At 35.5% G+C, this 18,560-nt stretch overlaps 2 protein-coding genes and 1 pseudogene across 13 annotated transcripts; all 3 read right to left on the bottom strand.

Moving 5' to 3' along the window:
* Positions 1–1,155: 1,155 nt before the first annotated feature.
* LOC107004592 (serine/arginine-rich splicing factor RS31-like) lies at positions 1,156–6,508 on the bottom strand. 2 transcript variants are annotated; one of them, XM_015202853.1, is made up of 7 exons: positions 6,395–6,425; positions 4,188–4,328; positions 2,948–3,263; positions 2,640–2,752; positions 2,311–2,546; positions 1,627–2,199; positions 1,156–1,510 (listed from the first exon to the last, which is right to left on the bottom strand). In XM_015202853.1, exons 4-7 carry the CDS (start codon positions 2,733–2,735, stop codon positions 1,474–1,476), a joined length of 942 nt encoding a protein of 313 aa, XP_015058339.1. In that variant the 5' UTR covers positions 2,736–2,752; positions 2,948–3,263; positions 4,188–4,328; positions 6,395–6,425; the 3' UTR covers positions 1,156–1,473. The 2 variants fall into 2 exon arrangements, with proteins under 2 accessions (XP_015058339.1, XP_015058337.1); XM_015202851.2 differs by lacking the exon at positions 2,948–3,263 and having other exon boundaries at positions 6,395–6,508.
* Positions 6,509–7,360: 852 nt separating this feature from the next.
* Positions 7,361–18,273, bottom strand: LOC107003159 (two-component response regulator ORR21-like). Of its 11 annotated transcripts, none has more exons than XM_027913207.1 (13): positions 18,067–18,273; positions 17,413–17,507; positions 17,040–17,181; positions 15,002–15,306; positions 14,336–14,493; positions 13,342–13,494; positions 12,962–13,225; positions 12,778–12,854; positions 10,855–11,081; positions 10,630–10,768; positions 8,618–8,668; positions 7,751–7,800; positions 7,372–7,656 (listed from the first exon to the last, which is right to left on the bottom strand). In XM_027913207.1, the coding sequence occupies exons 5-11, from the start codon at positions 14,454–14,456 to the stop codon at positions 8,639–8,641; spliced, it is 1,011 nt and encodes a 336-aa protein (XP_027769008.1). In that variant the 5' UTR covers positions 14,457–14,493; positions 15,002–15,306; positions 17,040–17,181; positions 17,413–17,507; positions 18,067–18,273; the 3' UTR covers positions 7,372–7,656; positions 7,751–7,800; positions 8,618–8,638. The 11 variants fall into 11 exon arrangements, with proteins under 11 accessions (XP_015056914.1, XP_027769008.1, XP_027769009.1 ...); XM_027913208.1 differs by having other exon boundaries at positions 15,002–15,294; XM_015201428.2 differs by lacking the exon at positions 15,002–15,306 and having other exon boundaries at positions 7,361–7,656; positions 14,336–14,475.
* LOC114074973 lies at positions 8,328–8,441 on the bottom strand (annotated as a pseudogene).
* Positions 18,274–18,560: the final 287 nt, after the last annotated feature.

The raw sequence follows: 18,560 nt of genomic DNA, 5'->3' as shown, positions 1-18,560 counted from the left end.
TAAGTTTTAGCGGCGGTAAAAGTCGCCACTAAAAAGGACTTTTAGAGGAAAAAGTTGATGTTTTGGTGGTGTTTACAGTTGCCAATTAAAGAGACTATTAGTGACAAAGATTAAAGGTTTTATCGCCGCTAAAAAGCCACTTGTAGTGACAAAAATAAAGAGTTTTAACGACAGTTGTGGTCGCCACTAAATCATATAAATTAGCCATTAAAAGAAAGAATAAGTGGAAACTAAACCCGCCACTAATTCTTATGAAGGCACCGCAAAAAGTACATTTTAATGGCATTAGAAATTGCCACTAAATCATATAATATTCACAGCAAAAAATATGCATTTGGGGCAACTATAATCGTCACTAAAATTGTCGCTAGTTATTCAAAACGTGACAAATATTTTGAGATAAATATAATATTAATTTTTATGATAACATATTAATATAATCAAATCTCAATATGGACTTGATTCATTTTTAATCAAACCATATTTCCTTGTAATGAATTTTAGTGTTAATTATATCAAATATATTTATACTGTGATTTAATTATAGATAGACCCTTATGAACTTCAAATCAAATGTTAAAACCTTATAACTATGAAAAAAATCATACATTTACTCCTGTTATGATATTCTTCCTAGTATTATTAAAGTTAGATGTGCATAAGAATACACTTAAACTTATATAAAGTTGAACAAATAGACGCGGATATCAAAAATTAAAATGCATTTTTTAACTATACGTATTATAATATATTTAATTGGTGGACATATTGCCTCAATCTGGGCTAGATAACTCAAACAACATAGTGAACACTGAAAAAGTTTGGATATTCATTATCAAAAATACACATTATTGGCCTTTGGATTTTGACTGTACATCAGAGATATGAGTACATATGATGAGCTAATAACATTTATCTAACGAGTCTGAAACATATGTCACATTTCTAGTTGTGGTTCGAGCAACGGGCAGTTGTAAATATGTAGTTTAGAGAGGGAAGAGGGCAGCAGAGTTGATTCTGCAAGAGATCTACAAGTGAAGTGAGGTGTCAAAGACCTTTGGTTTATATTATGATACGAAAATATAAACTACCTTGTGATTTTTATTTTTTCGTGACGAGGTGATAAAAATTAAAGACCAACACGAATCAAGGACAGAAGTGCAAATAACCCATCATCTTCAGTACATATTCTGAGAATATGATATTCAAGATAGTTCAGCCCAACTAGACCAAAGTATTACCAAGGAGTTATCAACTTTAAAACAGAATCACCTAATACAGTAGCAAGTCTATTAAGAACAAATTGTCAAAAAAACCATACTATAGTGACTGGAATTTTGAACATATTGTAGCAAAAACAGACACTGGAATTTTGAGGCTCCAGCAACTTAAAAGCATACTTCTACAGCACCCACTAGCAATGTGACTGTCCACGAAAAATATGACTCAGGTCAGAGGCTGATACAGAGCAAATTAGGAGCGGGATCTTTCTCGAGTTGGAGGTGAAAGGCTGCATTGTAAACAAAATAATATAAGCTTATAAAGAAAGCGAGTAATTTGTTGCAACTATATCGTGGAGAATAGATAAGCGAGAGCTAAAAGAAAAAGAGTGAATAAGCTGTGAACCTCCTGTGTCGTTCTGGAAGAGGACTTTCTGCTGCAGCATATCTAGGACTACCTATTTCTTCAGGTTTAGACCTTGGGCTACGGCTACGGCTACGGCCACGATAATCATCTGGGCTATATTTCCCTCTCCTCCCCGCCCTAGGGGGACTAGGACCAGATTCCAGAAGTCCTTCCTCTGGTGGACTGTGCACCTCACCATTTTCAGAACCGGCTCTCAGCCTACGAGGGTTTGGACTATGGCCATTTCCATGATCAGGGTTCCTCTCCTTTCTCATGTTTGGACTACGGCCACTGCCATACTCAGAATCCCTTTCCCTATGATTGGGATTAGGACTAGGTCGACGACCATAATCAGGGCTTGACCTACCTTGACGGATCGGACTTGGGCTACGGGCCCGCCCACGACCATAATCAGGACTCCCCCTCTCTCTTCCATAAGGACTCCGAGATCGGCCTCGGTCATAACCTCTCTTAAGACCCCTATCTCGGTTTCTATCAGGGCTAAACCCATTTCTCCTGTCATCATCATCTTTATTTGCATATTCAACTGTAATGACTTGATCCATCAGTTTACTGCATCAGAAAGAAAAAGACGAGCAACAAACAATGTCAACTATGGAAGTGGAGAACAACAAAAAAGTTTGATCAAAATAACCACATCACAACAAATCATCAAGAAAATACCTCATGTTTGTAGCATCCAAGGCTCTAGTAGCATCCTCCTGAGTTTCATATTGAACAAATGCAAAATTTCTTCTTATCCTTATATTGAGTATTTTTCCATATGGATCAAAGTGCCTCTCTATATCCCTGCTCCTAGTACTATATGGATCAAAATTTATGACAAACAAAGTCTTTGAAGGTTTGACACTAGATGAAGATTTCCTTGAAGTCTCTGGCCTCCTACCATTACGCTCTTCCTGCAGCATATCCATTTGAGAACACCAAATGAATTTGAGGATTTTTTAAGGGAAGAGATGGATCTCTGGACAAAAAAAGAAAAAAAGGATTACCTTTGACCATTCAATGCGAAGTCTGCGTCCCTTTCTGCCAAATTCTATACGGTCAAGTCCACGAATAGCATCCTCTGCATCTCTTTCATCATCCATGTACACAAAAGCAAAACCTAAAAACACACCACCAAGATAGGTTAAATTAAAACTTAAAAGCAAATGGAACAAGACTCCAGTGAAACATTCTTCAGTATTAAAATATACAATATTCCATCCAACAGAGATGTAAACCATCTTAACTTAACATCTCAATTACAAAACCACTCTGTCAAATCTATAAATTTTTACGAGTAAAATCAGCAACAGACCTTTGGTGGTGGACTAACAGATTTCAAGTAAAGGTGCATGTCACATGAGGGAACAATGTAAAGAAAGTGCCTTCTCCATTTTATCTGCTGCCTCAGCATCGAGGTCGGCATTGTGAGTTGTGACTAGTCTGTAAAATGAAGGCTGGGGAAAATTCTGGATTGGAAAGCAATAATGACGGAGGAAAACATATGATTGTGATGCCATGATGGATCAGAAAGCTCTTCTTGGAGACAAGAAGAGAACACTTGTCACAGCTAGGAAATGAAATGAGACTCCGTCCATCAGCCATGATAGTATGGACATTGCAATGTTATCCTGCGCCAAAGAATAATTGAGTATGGTGGTTCATACTTAAAAACACTTCTTTGTAAACATATCCTAACACCCATAAAAAGCTACATCTTCTGTTATTGAGTCGAATGATCTGAACAGATCTTCGGCCCAATGCTATCACAATGTGAAGAATGATCACGGTGTCCCAAAGCAGACCAAATTTCAGTTATTCAAGTCCTTTGACAGTTGAAACTATCAGATAAGGAAGGATAAGTGCCGGCGAGGACTTCTGAATCTCTTGAATCATCAATACTCAGAAGAAAATGAACTGCCGAGTACGTCAAGATTTGCCATCATATATCAACTGCTTTGCCACCACATCAGCTTTACTGCTTGCTAGTTATCAAAATATCTAGAGCCACAGAACGATCATTCTCAGATTCAATGCAACATGTGTGCTGTATGTCAAGGCGTGAGCAATGGGTGGAACAATCACTTTGCACAACTCAGTTCATGCCTCAGTTTGCAGTTGCATGGAGGTAAAACTCTCAAATAAAAAACTGTCCTGACCACTGGAAGTGAAAAATTCCAGCATCCTACTAAACGGTCTATTCAGGCACCTTGCTGGAGGATGATAAGATGCATGATCCAAACTCATCCGCAATATAGGAGGATCATATATTAAATTCACAAAGTAAAAAGAAAATAAATAAATAAATATATATAAGACCACCACAGCAGGAAAGCTCTAGTTGGAGTTCGTTGGCCATATAACCAATTCATCTCACAAAAAAACTTTTTTTGGTATAGCTAACATGTATAATCTTGTAGGAATGAGATTCAGGAAAACAAAGGTCGATGTGGATAGATAGTTCTGGACACGAAGTAAACCCAACCAGAAGACCAATTAGCACCTCCAATATCAAGTAAGAAATAACACATAAAACCAAGATTTTCGAGGCTTACCAGATTTCATATCCACTCTATCCACTCTCCCATATCTTCTGAAAAGCCTCTCCAACTCTGACTGTCTGGCATTATACTCAACATTCCCACAGAAAATTGGCCTCATCCCACCTGAGTAGAAGATCTCAAAACTCTTTCCACCTTGAGATCAGACAAGAAAATTACTCGTGATCAGGGAAGAGAAACAAATTAATTTAGTCCAACTCAACAAACATAATGTACTTCATCAGTACAGGTACAACAAGAGCCACACACACATCATAAGTAAACCACTCGAGAAACATTGCGCCTCCTTTTAAGTACTTGTTTCTTTATACTAGTCATAATATGATTAGTGAAGTAAACATGACAAAATGTTTGATAATTTGGCATAATAGTTGCTAATATGTTCCGCTTAAAATGCTAAATTAGTACCAAAAGCTGAAGACAATCAATAAACAGATACAGCATTCTGTACTTCTAATGTATTACAATTTCTTGTTTCAAAAGTTAACATAGCCAAAGAGTTTAGGAATTGTGGCTTTTCCAAAGACAATTTAGATATATATGGTCACTGTTTCAACAGAATGAAATGACAGAGGGAGATGATAATTGTACAATTACAAACTAATTATTGAAATGGAGAAACACTACCGAAGCATTATGAGATAGCAGGATGACTACCGAAGTGAAGGGTAAGTCCAGAAAATTTATAGGACCGGTAATGTTATCTGGTGGTGAATGTTGGACCGCTAAAGTTCAACATATCAACAAGATGAATGTTGCAATCATACAAGATTACAAAAGATTAAAAATGGACACAATTGCCATATGATGCAAATAGCACGCCTGAGGATAAAATGAAGAACATCACTTGAGTTGTTTGGTCACAGCCTACAAATGCACCGGTGACTAGGTGTCATACTATGGTGAGCAAAGCTGTATGAGATAGACCTAAAAACCACATAAACAGAAATTACTTTTAGAGACCTACAATTTCTTGAAAACAATTTAGTGTAGCTAAATATAGGGCACAATGGACTAATAGTTGATTTTGAACCTACTGCTTTTCTTCAAGTATTTGGACCTTATTTAGGATCAACTTTATGAATCCTTTAAGATGGATTTGATCAATTTGAACATGGTACTAAATAATTTGCATATTAGCATAGACTTAGTGTTTCTCTAATTCTCGCACTTATCTCTATACAAAACACAAGTCTCTCCACACAAAACATGCATAAAAGAAATTGTTTTTTCTTCCACCTAAATATTTCCTCCCCATTTTTTATACTCATGGTGTCTGGGCTAGTTTTCGCGCACCTCAACATAGTTCTACGGGATAACCGCCACCTCCCACCAGTCAAAGATACTAGAAATTGTCCGCCAATGCTTGAGCACATGGAAAGAAATGACCTAGTATTTTTTTATCTCGGCTAGAATTTTGATCCTTAAACCTCATAGTTCTCAACCCACTTCATTGACCACTACGACACACTTGGTTGCTCCACCTAATATATCCTCATGTTATGCTAAAACCTTAAAAGTTACACTCCATCTTCTTGTGTGGAATTCAAGCACCAAAAATGCTAGTAGACAAAGCTGACAATTCTCTTTTTTTTCAGTGACGATGGTCTGCAAGCTACCTACGGAAACCTCAATTATTCCACCAAGTACCAGCTACCTCCCCAAAGCATAGAAAGGAAAACAAAACACCTAGTAGTATCTTTTGCCAAACTTGAGACCTAGAGTTCTCCCCCCACTTAATTGACCATAAGGCCGCACCCTTGAGTACCCATAACTGAATAACCATCCATCAAACTTATTACTGCTAAGGTAGGTTGAAACAGCCCATGGTTAACTTTAACAACCCTAATCTACAACTTTCAGTTTCATTTTTACTTATATAATACTTCAAGCATCAAAACCCTTCAATTTCCAATCTTAACACCAACACAAACAAATCAATTTCCTAACCTAAAAAACACAGATCCTCAACAAAAACCTCAACTTTATAATTTTTTAGTACATCATTTAACCAAGCTAACCAACAATCAAAAAATTCATTCCTCCACATAGAATATAAACCTTGATGATAAAAAAAACTCAGATTCAACATTTCCCTATATACTTTACTGATTTCTACAAAATTAAAACAGATCTGAGAAAAAAACAGTATAAATTAGAAGATCTGATTGATAAATTAGAGAGCGATGAAGAATTGTTACCTCTTTCGAAAGTTGAAGTACAGCGAGAGCTTCGAGGCTGAGTGAAAATATCTTTCTCGACGCTATCTTACAGTGTTATAAACAGCAGCTGCGAGTTTTCTTATTGACCAAAATACCCTTCTTGTTATAATTTTATAATCTATAATTTTCGTCATATTTTATTGAAAATATTTAGTTGAAAAATGAAGTACGAGTATTGATTATTTTTTAAAAAATATTTTTATGTGTCATACGGTTGTAAAATTTATTATTAAAGGTATAATGAAAAGTTAGTCGTATAATTTTTGTTCTATTTTATACTATAAAAAATAAAATATTACTATAGAACAATAAGGTTTTAGATATTACACCATATGATATAATTTGACTGAGAAATAATCGAATAGACATATAATTATACTTGTATGAGTTCATATTCTAAACTCTTTTGCTCAATTCTTTGACAACTGAACCGTTAAGCTCAATAAAACTCATACTTTAATTGGCAAAGAGTTAAGTAAAAGAATCTACTAGTATCATTTTTAAAAACTCATAATCTACTAGTATCATTTTTAAAAAACAAATTTAAAAAATGTCGCATAAATCAAACAGAGGAATCATTTAATTTGATATGAAATATAAACCCCTTCATTTTTAATTAAAGGTTTTGCGGTGTTAAGTAAAAGATTCCAAAATGCAAACTCATAGTCTACTAGTATCATTTTTTAAAAACAAATTTCAAAAAATGTCACATAAATCAAACAGAGGAATCATTTAATTTGACATGAAATATAAACCCCTTCATTTTTAATTAAAGATTTTGCATTCGAGCCTTTATATGAACTCGTGTTTATCCCATGAGACTTCATCATCACTTTGAATAATAGGTTTTGCGATCGAGCCGTTATATGAAATATTTATCCAATGAGACTTCATCACATGAACTCAAATTACTCTAACCTCAAAACTAATACCGAAAATCGAAAATGACATACTAATTTAAGCAAAATGTAATATATATCGAATCAATTTCTTAAAAGTAAGAACATATCATAATCCAGAAAGTACCATAAAAAGAAATGCATCAAGCAACACACTGATTTGTCTCTAGCACCAACAGTTTTTGTTGCTATATTGAACTAAATGTGTTTTGTTCATCTTCGTAAGGACTTGAAGAACACAACAATAACAAAAACAGCAACATATCAAGCGCAATCCCACAAGTGGAGTTTACGGGAAACTTAAAGTATACACCATATCCAAAACAAATCACCCTTAGGCTGCTGAAAAAATGTACAGAAAACTTTTAGTTAGTGTACATCTAATAATTCATAAATTCGTTTGAAACGAAATTAACTAAAACTAAAGAAATCATACCTGAGTAGTAGGTTTGGCGAAACTCCCCATCAATCTACGGTCAGCACAGCCTGCGTAAATTATTTCCAAATAAATTTAACAAAAGAAGGATATGATAGGACTTTATGAAGTTGAGATACATCACCCTCCAAGATTTAGTAAATTTCTACGTATTTAGTGTACTTTCGCCAAGGTGTTATCGAAAATAATTCCCCCAGAAAGTAACAACGTTGGCTAATCAATATGGAAAAACATGTTTCTCAATAATAGAGCAGCAATTTGTGTTTGGTCAAACTTTCAAAAGTGAATCCTCCTCAAAAACACTTTTAATTTCCCTTAGAAGTTTGGTACAGCACCTTAATTCTATAAAAATAAGCAATTTTGACCTCGACAAGCTTTGGCCGAACAAGCTATAAGTTGGTCATTTGCAAAACACAGATTTAAAATTTAAATAATCCAGTTGAATGGTGCAAAGTCTAGGATTAGAAATATTCTAAAGTACAAGGAGAAAAGATGCAAAAATGCATAAAGACGTTAACTTCTTGTCATCAAACTATCGTTCAGCTGATCTATCACTTTCTTTTATTCTTTTTTTTTTTCATTATGACGTAGGGTCAACCACTTGGGCTGACCTTAGGCGAGCACCCCTCCAAAGTGCAAGCCTAGACCATGGGCCTTCATGATCGCCCATTGACCCTGTCCAGGTAAGTCTATCACTTTCTTTTTTTTAAAAAAATGATTCTAAGCATTGGTGAGTTTTCAATGAACAATTGAATATGATAGTACTTGTTAATTATTAATTGTATGTGCAAATGAGAATCTACAATGAGCAAAACAATACATCGCACCACTCATATTCTTTATATGGATGATGAAAAAGAAACTTGCCTTGAATGGTATTTGATTGAATCATTGCAAATTGTCCTCTGTCTCCATGTCCTGATTGAAACCACCATCAAAGTTGACATGGTGATGATGTGAAAAGTAATATTATAAAAAGGATCATCACCCAAATTGTTACGAGGATCAATTATGAGCTTCAACAACTGAGAAATTTAAGTTGCATTAATATTATGATGTAATATCTAGATCTCTAAATTCGAATTCATTCCCTACTAGCTTTCTTGGTCTTCCTTTGGGTGCAAAACTAAAATCTCCTGGAGTTTGGAATGGTGTCATAGAAAAGGTTGAAAGGAGATTGGCAACTTGGCAATCACAGTCCTTGGTAGCATTCCCACATACTTCATTTCTTTTTTGAACTTGGTAACTTTGTATTATATCACAAAACAGTAAATGGGTCGTACTGTAACCTTATATACAAGTGTACTCCTGATTTCACTTCTCTACGTCTAAATTGAGTCTACACATACTTCATCTCAGTTTTCACTGTACTCTATGCCTAGTTCAGTGTTGAAGCAGAAAGAGAAATGGAGGATTTTCTTATGGCCTATGGGAGGGTAATTGTCAGACTCAAAAGTGTTTATTGGTAAAGTAGGTCAAAGTGTGGATCTTAGAATAAAAAATTTGAGTCTACACAACAAGAGCATGCTAATGAAATGGTTATGGAGATATGGTCATGAAGATACAACACTATGGAGGACGGTAATTGATGCCAAGTTTGGAACCCACAGTCATTGGTATTCTAAAACAGACACAGGAACTCATGGAGTTGGGGTATGGAAACATTTTATTTTATGTTAACGAAAGAAAAAAATATTTGGCCTATGAAACATATTAGTAGCCACCAAGCATGCTTTTTCAAGAACATCTCCTATAAAGTGGCAATGGATCTCAAACAAAATTCTGGAAGGATAAATGGCTTGGCAACAATGCTCTTAAAGACTCTTATCCCGGACTACTCCTGATAGAAACCAAGAAAGACCTAGAGTCATATATCATACAGAGATAGATAATTCTTGGAGCCGTCTATTCAGAAGGAACCTTTTGATACGGGAACTAAATGACCTCCTCACATCATTAGCCACTCTGAAACGGTACACAATTGAAGGACAGCACTGAGACAGTATGGTATGGGGGAACTCCATAAATGGCAGTTTACAGTCAAGGACAACTACAATATCATGTGCTCTCAAAATGGTATATTTGACAAGTGGCCTTGGAAGCATGTCTGGAAGATCAAAACAACTCCAGACTCCAAACTCACCTGCCTCAATTGGATTGCTTTAAATGAAGCATCTCTAACACAGGAAAATCTCAATATAGGAAAAACTGTCATAGTCAATTGATGCTACATGTGCCTATAGGATCAGCAAGTGTCAATCATCTGCTTCTACCTAGCCCATTTGCAGCAGTATCTGGAGTTTTTTTCTGTTTATTTTCAGGCTACAGTGGGGTCATTCCACATTCTACCAAGGATGTTTTCTCAAGTTGGATTTTTTGAAGAGTTGACAAATCCATCAAGAAGATCTGGAGAATGATTCCAGCAGTAACTTTTGGTACGTGTGAAATGAGAGGAACCGCAGGTGATTTGATGGGATTCCAACTCCAACTCACTCACTGAAATCTAAATGTCTAGTTCATTTGTTGAGTTGGTACTATAAATCCACCATAAATAGTATTGACAGTTTTTTGGACTTCGAGAACTCCTTGGTTTTAGTTTAAACTAATTGTAATGGAGCTAACCCACTTTAGTACCTTTTTGCTCACGTAGCATCTTACTGGTGGTTTTCAATGACAACTCTTTACTTCAATTAGAAAAAGTTGATCTGTAAATAGTATTTTTAAATCGTCCCATATCTACTTTAAAATTGAGGGACGATCAAGTTCAAACACGAAATTTGAAAATACATGAACTATCAGACAATAAAAAAAAAAGTATAGTTTTAACTTTTGATTGCATAATTGCAAAGAATAAAGAAAAATGCTCAAAAAGTATATACCTGATGAGGTTGATCATTCCCTTGATTCATGGAAGAAGCACTAAGATCACCAATGCCTTGTAATCCTTGCATAGCACTAACCTTGTGAAAGACAGAAAAGTTACGAACTGGATCGAGCACAACCTCAACTTCTTTCCCCCTGAAAACATCATTAAACAAATATAGATACAGCTTTAAGCTAAGATTAATGCCTGAAGAAGTGGTTATTAGGTGAATCATACGTACTTATTCTTAAGATGTTGCAGATTGCCTGTCAGATAACCTGTTGAAGTGTGAATCAATGAGCTGGGGACACTAGACTGCACTCCAAAATTCTCTTGATGAACTTGTCTATGTTTAACAAGCATTCCAGACGCAATGGTCGATTGATTAGCTCTACTGGCTAAGTTTTTGTTAGGAACTTGGATAATAGAGCTTGCATCAGTAACTCGGTGCAAGTAATTACGATATTTCTGCAAAATTAGAACAAATTGCTTGAAATGAATGGAAGAACCGATGATTAGGACAGAGCAAATTAAAAGCGCTACCTAAGTTTTAGTAATGAGGATTTAGAGTCAGCAATTCTGTAATCAGCAAACAAAGTTGCTAAAGTAAGGAAGCAGTTTATAGAAATACTAAGTCAAAGACATGCAGCTACCAGTATCCCCGCTATTCAACCCAATGTCGTATAAGAGGGACACATTTTGAATACTCCCTCCATCCCATTTTATATGAGGTACTTTGGCTTGGCACAAACTTTAAGAAAAATGGAAAGACTCTACAATGTTCCGAAAATACCCTTATTAGCAAAGTGGTGAAAAGAAAGAAAAGGTTATGACAAAGTATTGAAAAAAGGGTTTAAAGTACTGTTGATTGTCAGAAAAAGAGAAAAGTATTTGTACTTTACTGCATTTCAATAACTTTTTTTTTAAATAAAAGAGTGCAACTATTGAAATAATGTGATTCAAGAAGGGTAAAATAGGAATAATGTCATTAAATATTTACCAAATAAGGAAATGTGTCATTCTTTTTGGGACAAACCAAAAAAGAAAATGAGACACATAAATTGGGACAGATGGAGTAGTAAATTAGAGAGGAGTTCTCCGAGCACTAAATGGAATAGAATACATAAAAGCCCCAGGACATGATGGATTTAATGCCTTATTCTTCAAAAAGACATGGTCAATAATTGGAGAAGAAATACAGATGCAGTATTGGAGTTTTTCAGAAGACAGAAACTTCACAAACCTGTAAATTGTACCATTGTGAAACTCATACCAAAAGTAAGGAAATCCAACCAATGTAAGAGAATTTGAACCTTTATCCTGTTATACTATCCTATACAAAATTATATCAAAGATAATCACTACTAGACCAAAGGAAGTCATGTCTCAGCTGATCAAAAGGTATGAAAGAAAAGGGATGTCTCCAAGAAGCATGGTCAAGGTGGATATGTAGAAGACACATGATTCAATGGAGCAGGAATTTACGAAGCAGGTTATCACGGCCCTGAACTTTCCAGAGAACTTCATAGGGTGGATCATGGAATGTCTTACAATAGTCTCCTATGGGCTAATCAAGCAAAGAACAGATTGAGATCATGCAGTATCTTACAACAGTATGTTGAACAATCTTGAAAGGCAGCATTTACTTTAGTTCTACGTTTCTCAGACTCTTCAAAAATGTCGATGGGTATGTGTCAGATCCTCCAAAAGTAGAGCATTTTTGGAGGATGCCACAATATTTTGGAGAGTCCTAGCAAGATAGATTTATTTGGCAAGAAAGGAATTTGAGAGTCCCCCAACAGAAGAGATGAACCCTGAGGTGATCATACGTTGATAATACAATAATCCATCAATAGAATAGCTATGAAGCCAAAGCTAGCAGGAAGAATCCATCAATAATTAAGTGTTATGTTGTCATTATATAAAAATCAAAGCAAGATTCTAAAGACGAAAGCTAATTGATGATTAATATTGCATATAGATAGTCAAGAATCAAGAATAACTTAATAATTAAAGTAAACAAATACAAAAATCTGATTTATCTTATTCTATAAGAGTATGCACTAGTTCAAGCAACGTAATACAGAAATTAAACATTGCTTCAACTATTTTATATGTGAAAACCATAGCAATAATAGTTAAACATATGTATTTAGAAGTAGACCTGCCAATGACTGGAGACATTTTCTCTAGTTAATCCAGGGACATTCATGTGTTCATGAATCTTCTTTGGCACAGCTTCTGCATGAAAATTGAGGTAACAAATTATTGGCAATTTAACATTCCTTTCTGTTTGACACCTCAGAAAAACTATTTTCAATAATGTGAATATGCTAGCAACAACTTACTGCTAAACCCAATGTCGTGAATGGCTACCAGGAATGCGTGGTGAAGTGACTCTGTCCATATAATCTGAGACTTCGTTGGTAGAACCAAATCGCCACTGTTATCTTTGCCCCTTTTCCTCTGTTTCATTGCAGATTTCCCAGGGACAGCTCTTTTACCTTTCTTCTCCTGCAACACTGTGCAGAGCCCTTTATCTCTTTGATCGTCCACTGATACACCCTTCAGTCCTTTCAAGATTGCACCTTCCTTTTGGTCAGCTGACATTGCTGGCATTTAGTACATAAGCTTAAATCATAAACTTGTCTCTAACGACCAATGAATAGAATACTGACCATTTTACGGAGAAAAAAAACTAGAAAAAAAGAAGAAGAAATCAACTCACACAAAACAGGTATTTCAAATGCTTTGGCTATCATTTCTTGAAGTTTAAAGCCATTCATATCAGACTTGTGCACATCAAAGACAATGAGATCACAAGAGTCGCCTTTGATCTGAAGTTTAGGCAAAGCATCTATTGGATATTTGACAGCCACAGCTGAAAGAAAACAAAATAGTTTATTGATTAGATGTATTATGAAGGGGAAATGACAAACATTCCATATAGAAACATTTAAAAATCCAAATACCAATATCCTACGCTACGTTGCTTATAAAAGCTCTGACATTAGGATTATTATCCAAAACAAGGGAACTACTTTTTCCATACATATGCTTATCTAAGATCTATTCTTGTGGCTATAGCAAAGATAATTCCATAAATACAGATGCACTTAATGTTCTTATCAGATTCATTAAATTATTTTTTCTGCTTCGTGTGGTTCTTGTACACAAAATTCTTACTACTTACCGAAAAAGAAAAAAGAAATTTTGATTCGAAAATTCTCACAATATCAGTTAAATAGGAATTAGTGAAGTGGGGGAGTTTGAGAAGGGTAGGCAAGGGCCAAGGCCTATGTTGATGATCTGAGAACATTTCAACCAATCTATTGATAGACTCCTCTACATCTTTCGCTAACAATAAAAAAGACTGAGAGCAACTATATTCAAAAAGTGGTCTGTCATTGTGATTCCTCTTCATTCTTCATCAAGTCAAACGCACATGGGATCCAATGAAGATCTAACGAAGTAAAGTGGAACCTAAAATTAATTGTTCCATTCTTATTCCTAAAAAGGAAGTACAAACAATTTTGGTACATTCGATAGGTAATTTGAATTCATACATCATGCTACTTGAAGATCTAAAGCTTACCACTTTCAACTCTAGGATCTATCAAATTAGGGGAAGAAAAAAGCAATCATTGCATTCCAGAATCTACACCAAATAGGGAATGAAAAAAAAGAAGACAAAGACATCACCAAAGATCTGGTAAAAGTACCTTGGTAGTTGCATTTCTTGAGTAGCTCAGCAACAACCTGAAGATAAGCAGCATTATCATCCACAACTAAAATGCTGATTTTTTCAGCAGTTTTGGAAGACATATGTGTCTCAACTTCCATCGGTAAGCAAGGTATGACTCTGCGGCAAAGATTTAATCTGTTAATGCAAATGAAGATCTATTAGGTCAAACTGAATAATGACAATTGCCGCAGGTGTTGTAGATGGTTTTGTTCTAGATAGAGCTGTCAATATGGGCCGATTCAGCCCATTCGGGGTAACCCTTACAGGCTTTAGTTTTACGAGTCACTGGCTAATTATTTTGGTGGGCCAAAAAACAGTCAGCCCAACCTTTCATTATGCGGCTCGCAGCCCACGCCAGGCCAGCCCACTTTTTTAAAAGAACATATTTTATATAATTTAAACTTTAATTTAAAAAATGTTAACATAAATATTGACAAGATAATATTACATGCAGGTTCCACCTATACTTCTGAAAGTGCAATAGGCATCGCAAACCAAATTTCTAAGCTAAAGTCAACAAATCGCAATGTTGACAAATAAGACATTATAAGGTTTTCGTTACTACTGTTTTGCATCTTTCAATAGCTATAATGAATTTGAAAACATCACCACAGTTTATTGAATTTGCATTTCGTCAACCCACCTCAGCAATGCAACTTTATTGAGATGACCAACAAATCTATATTCAAACGTTGATACTCAATCTGATATATGTCAACAGACCATTATAGTACCCTTCGGGTGGTCCAGTGGTTTGAGCTTGGGACTTCCATGTTGGGTCTCAAGTTCGTAACCCCTTGCCAGCGAAAGCAAGGGATTTGCCTGCTGGGTCGAGCTCGTCGCACCAAGCTTGCCTAGTGCGGTTCTCTCTTCATGTGGTTTGCTAGCTATTGCATAGGAGCGGGGGTTTTACTGTGCGCACCCAAAGGATAGCGACTACGGGTTTCCCTTGTCATAAAAAAAGAACGACCATTATAGAAGGTTCATCTCGGTTGAATCTTATGCAATACTAAAACTAGAGCAAGAATGTTACAATAATAATATTGGCCAAACTAACATAACATTGAAAAAACATAAGTAAATCATAAATGTATCAATAAATATAAGAGACAAAAAGAAAAAGGATCAACAGTAGGGGAAGGGAGATTTACTAGCTAGTGGCGACCGCAAGAGAAGAGTGGTGAGCGTCAATGTCGATGGGGACCGGATGGAAAGATCATTACATCTAAATGGAGAAACTCAAACAAAGGATGTGGTGTAGTGGATGGGGTTGTTCCTCTCTTAATCAAAGGTCTTGGATTCGATCCCTCGGTATGAAAAAATCCTTGGTAGGGAGCGATTCCCCCCGAATGGAGCCCTACACAGCGTGAATCAGGAATAGGCAAGCTCCAATGTTGGTATCCGACAATGGATATGAAACCAAAAAAAAAAATACCAAAAATCAATCAGAAGTAGAAATATTTTTCTTTATTAGAAGTTGAGCTCCCAAAGACCAACCTGCCAAAAAGTAATGAACTATGAAATCGTCTTCTGAAGTCAGGCTTCAACTAAAATTAATTTGACTGATGGAAGCCCTAAAAAATTTTATTTGTCAAGAATTTCGATAGACATGTTCCTACCAACAGAGAAGGAAATGTCCTCTAAAACATCTTCCTACAAAATGGTACAAACAATCTTTGATGGATTGCAATGCCCTTTCAATCGAAAATCAAATCACATTAGAAATTAAGAAAAATAACTTTTTGACGACTTCTAGTTGATGTATAAGTTGATGTCTTGACAGCTTCTTGGTCCATCGAAGGTCATCAAAAATCGACCAATTTCTTGAAGTGTGAAATCTCAAGAGGCATAAACTGTCATATGAATAGCATTTTTTATGCTGAGATGATACAACTCGACCAAAGGTAGGTGTGAAGGACTGTCAGACCGTTGTTAAGGGTCACATGGGATAACCTTTGACCATAAAATCCAGTCTATCACAATCTAAAAGAGCTCAACATCTAATCAGTCACATTTATTCTTTAAAAGAACATAACTGGAGCAGGAAATCCTACAATGCAGATCTCTCTAGTAACCAAATCACCAAGTATGGGCTATCTTGCATTCAAATTTACAGCTAAAGATTAATTGATAACTTGGTACACAATTGTAGATTCACTCTAATTGTGAAGTTCTAATGGATGAAACTTATTTGGTGCAATTAGAAAAATGTATTTACACATCCCACTTAGAGGTTGTTTGGTACAAGGGACAAGGGAAAATAATCTCGAGATAAAATGCACGATTATTTTATCCTGTGTTTGGTTAGGGGTATTAGTTAGTCCCTGGATTATCCCACCGTTTGTACTACAATGATGGGCTAAGTTATTCCATATATATAGTGGGATAACTAATTCCCCACCCTTCATACCATACAACCCCTTACGGTTAATGTTGTTCATCCGTTCTAAAATGTAGACAGTGAAAACAAGATCATCAATTAACTCGTATTGCATCACATATGAGACCAGATGGTCTATCCATTTTATATATAGAAGTCACGACGATCATCGTTCATATATTGCTAGAGCAGTTTGAGCCCCCTCCCCCCCCTCGCCCGGTTGACATAGATATTTGATACAGAGTAATCTATAGACTTGTGTAACCACCACACAAGAAAAAGGTTAGCACTTAGTACATACCAAAGCTTATAATGCAACCAACAGAATCAAAGAACTCGGTCCCCATCAGAGAAAACATGTTGTAATAAGGTTGCTTGAGACCATCATCATCAAACGTGTGCCCAATGTCTGCCATGAACTCAGTAGCAACTGAAGCAACAAACTGGACAGAGAAAATATGTTAGGAGCATCATCTATTTTGGGAAGATAGAAGTGAGAAGGTGGGACGACATGAAGCAATCCAACACCACAAAAGCAACTGGGCTATCAAAGGAAAAAAAATCCAAAGAATGACTGACTACATGGTTAGCAGTGAAAAAATAATCATCCCTTTAGATTAAAAAAAACTGGTGGGGATTGTACTGCAAGCAAGATGCTTATAGTAAATTCTTACGAAAAAGTACTCTATCGGATGTCATTGTTTCCGCGAGACAAGATTTACAGTTTTCATATATGAAATAATCTCCGTGTCCCAGCTTACAACATCCTCTACACAAAAAAGGAACTAAGTCAACAAGTTGATGAATTCACTTCGACCTTCAAGTAGAGATATCATATTAACATGCTTGATTGTCAGTGTAAGAAGTGTTGTTGCGCAATACATTGAATTGAAAAGTATTATGGAGCTGAGATTATCAAAAACTTGATTGTGGTAAAAAGAATATAAGCACCAAACCCAAATCTCAATACAAAATCTCTAATATCTCATCTTAGATCACCTTCAAAGAGAATCAATTCTACAAATTAAATAGCTAAAACAAAACCTAACACCTTCCTAAATAGAATATAACCATCAATGATCAAACCAAACAGGAGACAATGTCGAATAAAATCTCAATTAAACCAATAGTAACACTAACACCTTCTTGTTAACTATTCGTCTGTACTGTTCTGATGAATACAATATTGATATTACAAAGAAAAAGTAACATATGGAGTAAAACCTTTTCAATTTTACGTGTCACCGTTTGAAATGAGTAATGCAAAGCTAGATAATCGATAACAAACCAAAATTCAACCATTAATGAAGCCATATTGATGAAAATACCATATTTGCATTCTCGGAGATGGGTTGATGAATCCAGTCGTACGGTGGCGGTGGGGCTGATTGTCCGTCGCCGGTGAAACTTTTTGCACTATACAAAAGCAACGAAAAAATGACAAAAACGCCCTTATCTTTGTGTATAAACTATAGTTTTAGTCCTTCAAAATCGTGTTACATGCAAATATAGAATAATTTAGTCAACAAACTATGGAAAATGAAAGAGACCCTACCAAATTCCTACTATTAATAAGTCTATGAAAGTTGAAAATAAGAAAATGAAAATAATTACTCATGAAAACAATTAGTAGCACATTGTACACACTTTAAGTGGGGCAATTGTAGGAATATTGACCCTTTTTTTTCCTCTTTCTATTAGTTTTGACGTTCGAAATTTATTGACCTAACTAATTTTAATTTTTATTGTTAATCTATTTATTCTGATATCAATTATTTTATAAATAGATAAAAGAATTCAACCTAAATAAGAAAAAGATCTA

The sequence above is a fragment of the Solanum pennellii genome, chromosome 11 (assembly GCF_001406875.1).
Source record: "Solanum pennellii chromosome 11, SPENNV200".
In the NCBI taxonomy this organism is placed as follows: domain Eukaryota; kingdom Viridiplantae; phylum Streptophyta; class Magnoliopsida; order Solanales; family Solanaceae; genus Solanum; species Solanum pennellii.
The sequence above is the reverse complement of the archived record's forward strand: the minus strand, read 5'-3'. Positions and strand labels throughout refer to the sequence as shown.

What these genes read in the sequence shown, in the direction of transcription:
- LOC107004592 (XM_015202851.2), bottom strand. Translation starts at nt 4,293, where the DNA reads ATGAGGCCAATTTTCTGTGGGAATGTTGAGTATAATGCCAGACAGTCA. An exon ending in TAGAGTGGATATGAAATCTG is followed by an intron (nt 2,753 to 4,187) that starts GTAAGCCTCGAA and finishes GTGTGTTTTTAG; the next exon opens with GTTTTGCTTTTGTGTACATG. An exon ending in TTGGATGCTACAAACATGAG is followed by an intron (nt 2,200 to 2,310) that starts GTATTTTCTTGA and finishes TTTCTGATGCAG; the next exon opens with TAAACTGATGGATCAAGTCA.
- LOC107003159 (XM_015201428.2), bottom strand. Translation starts at nt 14,456, where the DNA reads ATGGAAGTTGAGACACATATGTCTTCCAAAACTGCTGAAAAAATCAGC. An exon ending in CAAGAAATGCAACTACCAAG is followed by an intron (nt 13,495 to 14,335) that starts GTACTTTTACCA and finishes GTTTTCTTTCAG; the next exon opens with CTGTGGCTGTCAAATATCCA. An exon ending in GGAATGATCAACCTCATCAG is followed by an intron (nt 8,669 to 10,629) that starts GTATATACTTTT and finishes GGTTTCAATCAG; the next exon opens with GACATGGAGACAGAGGACAA.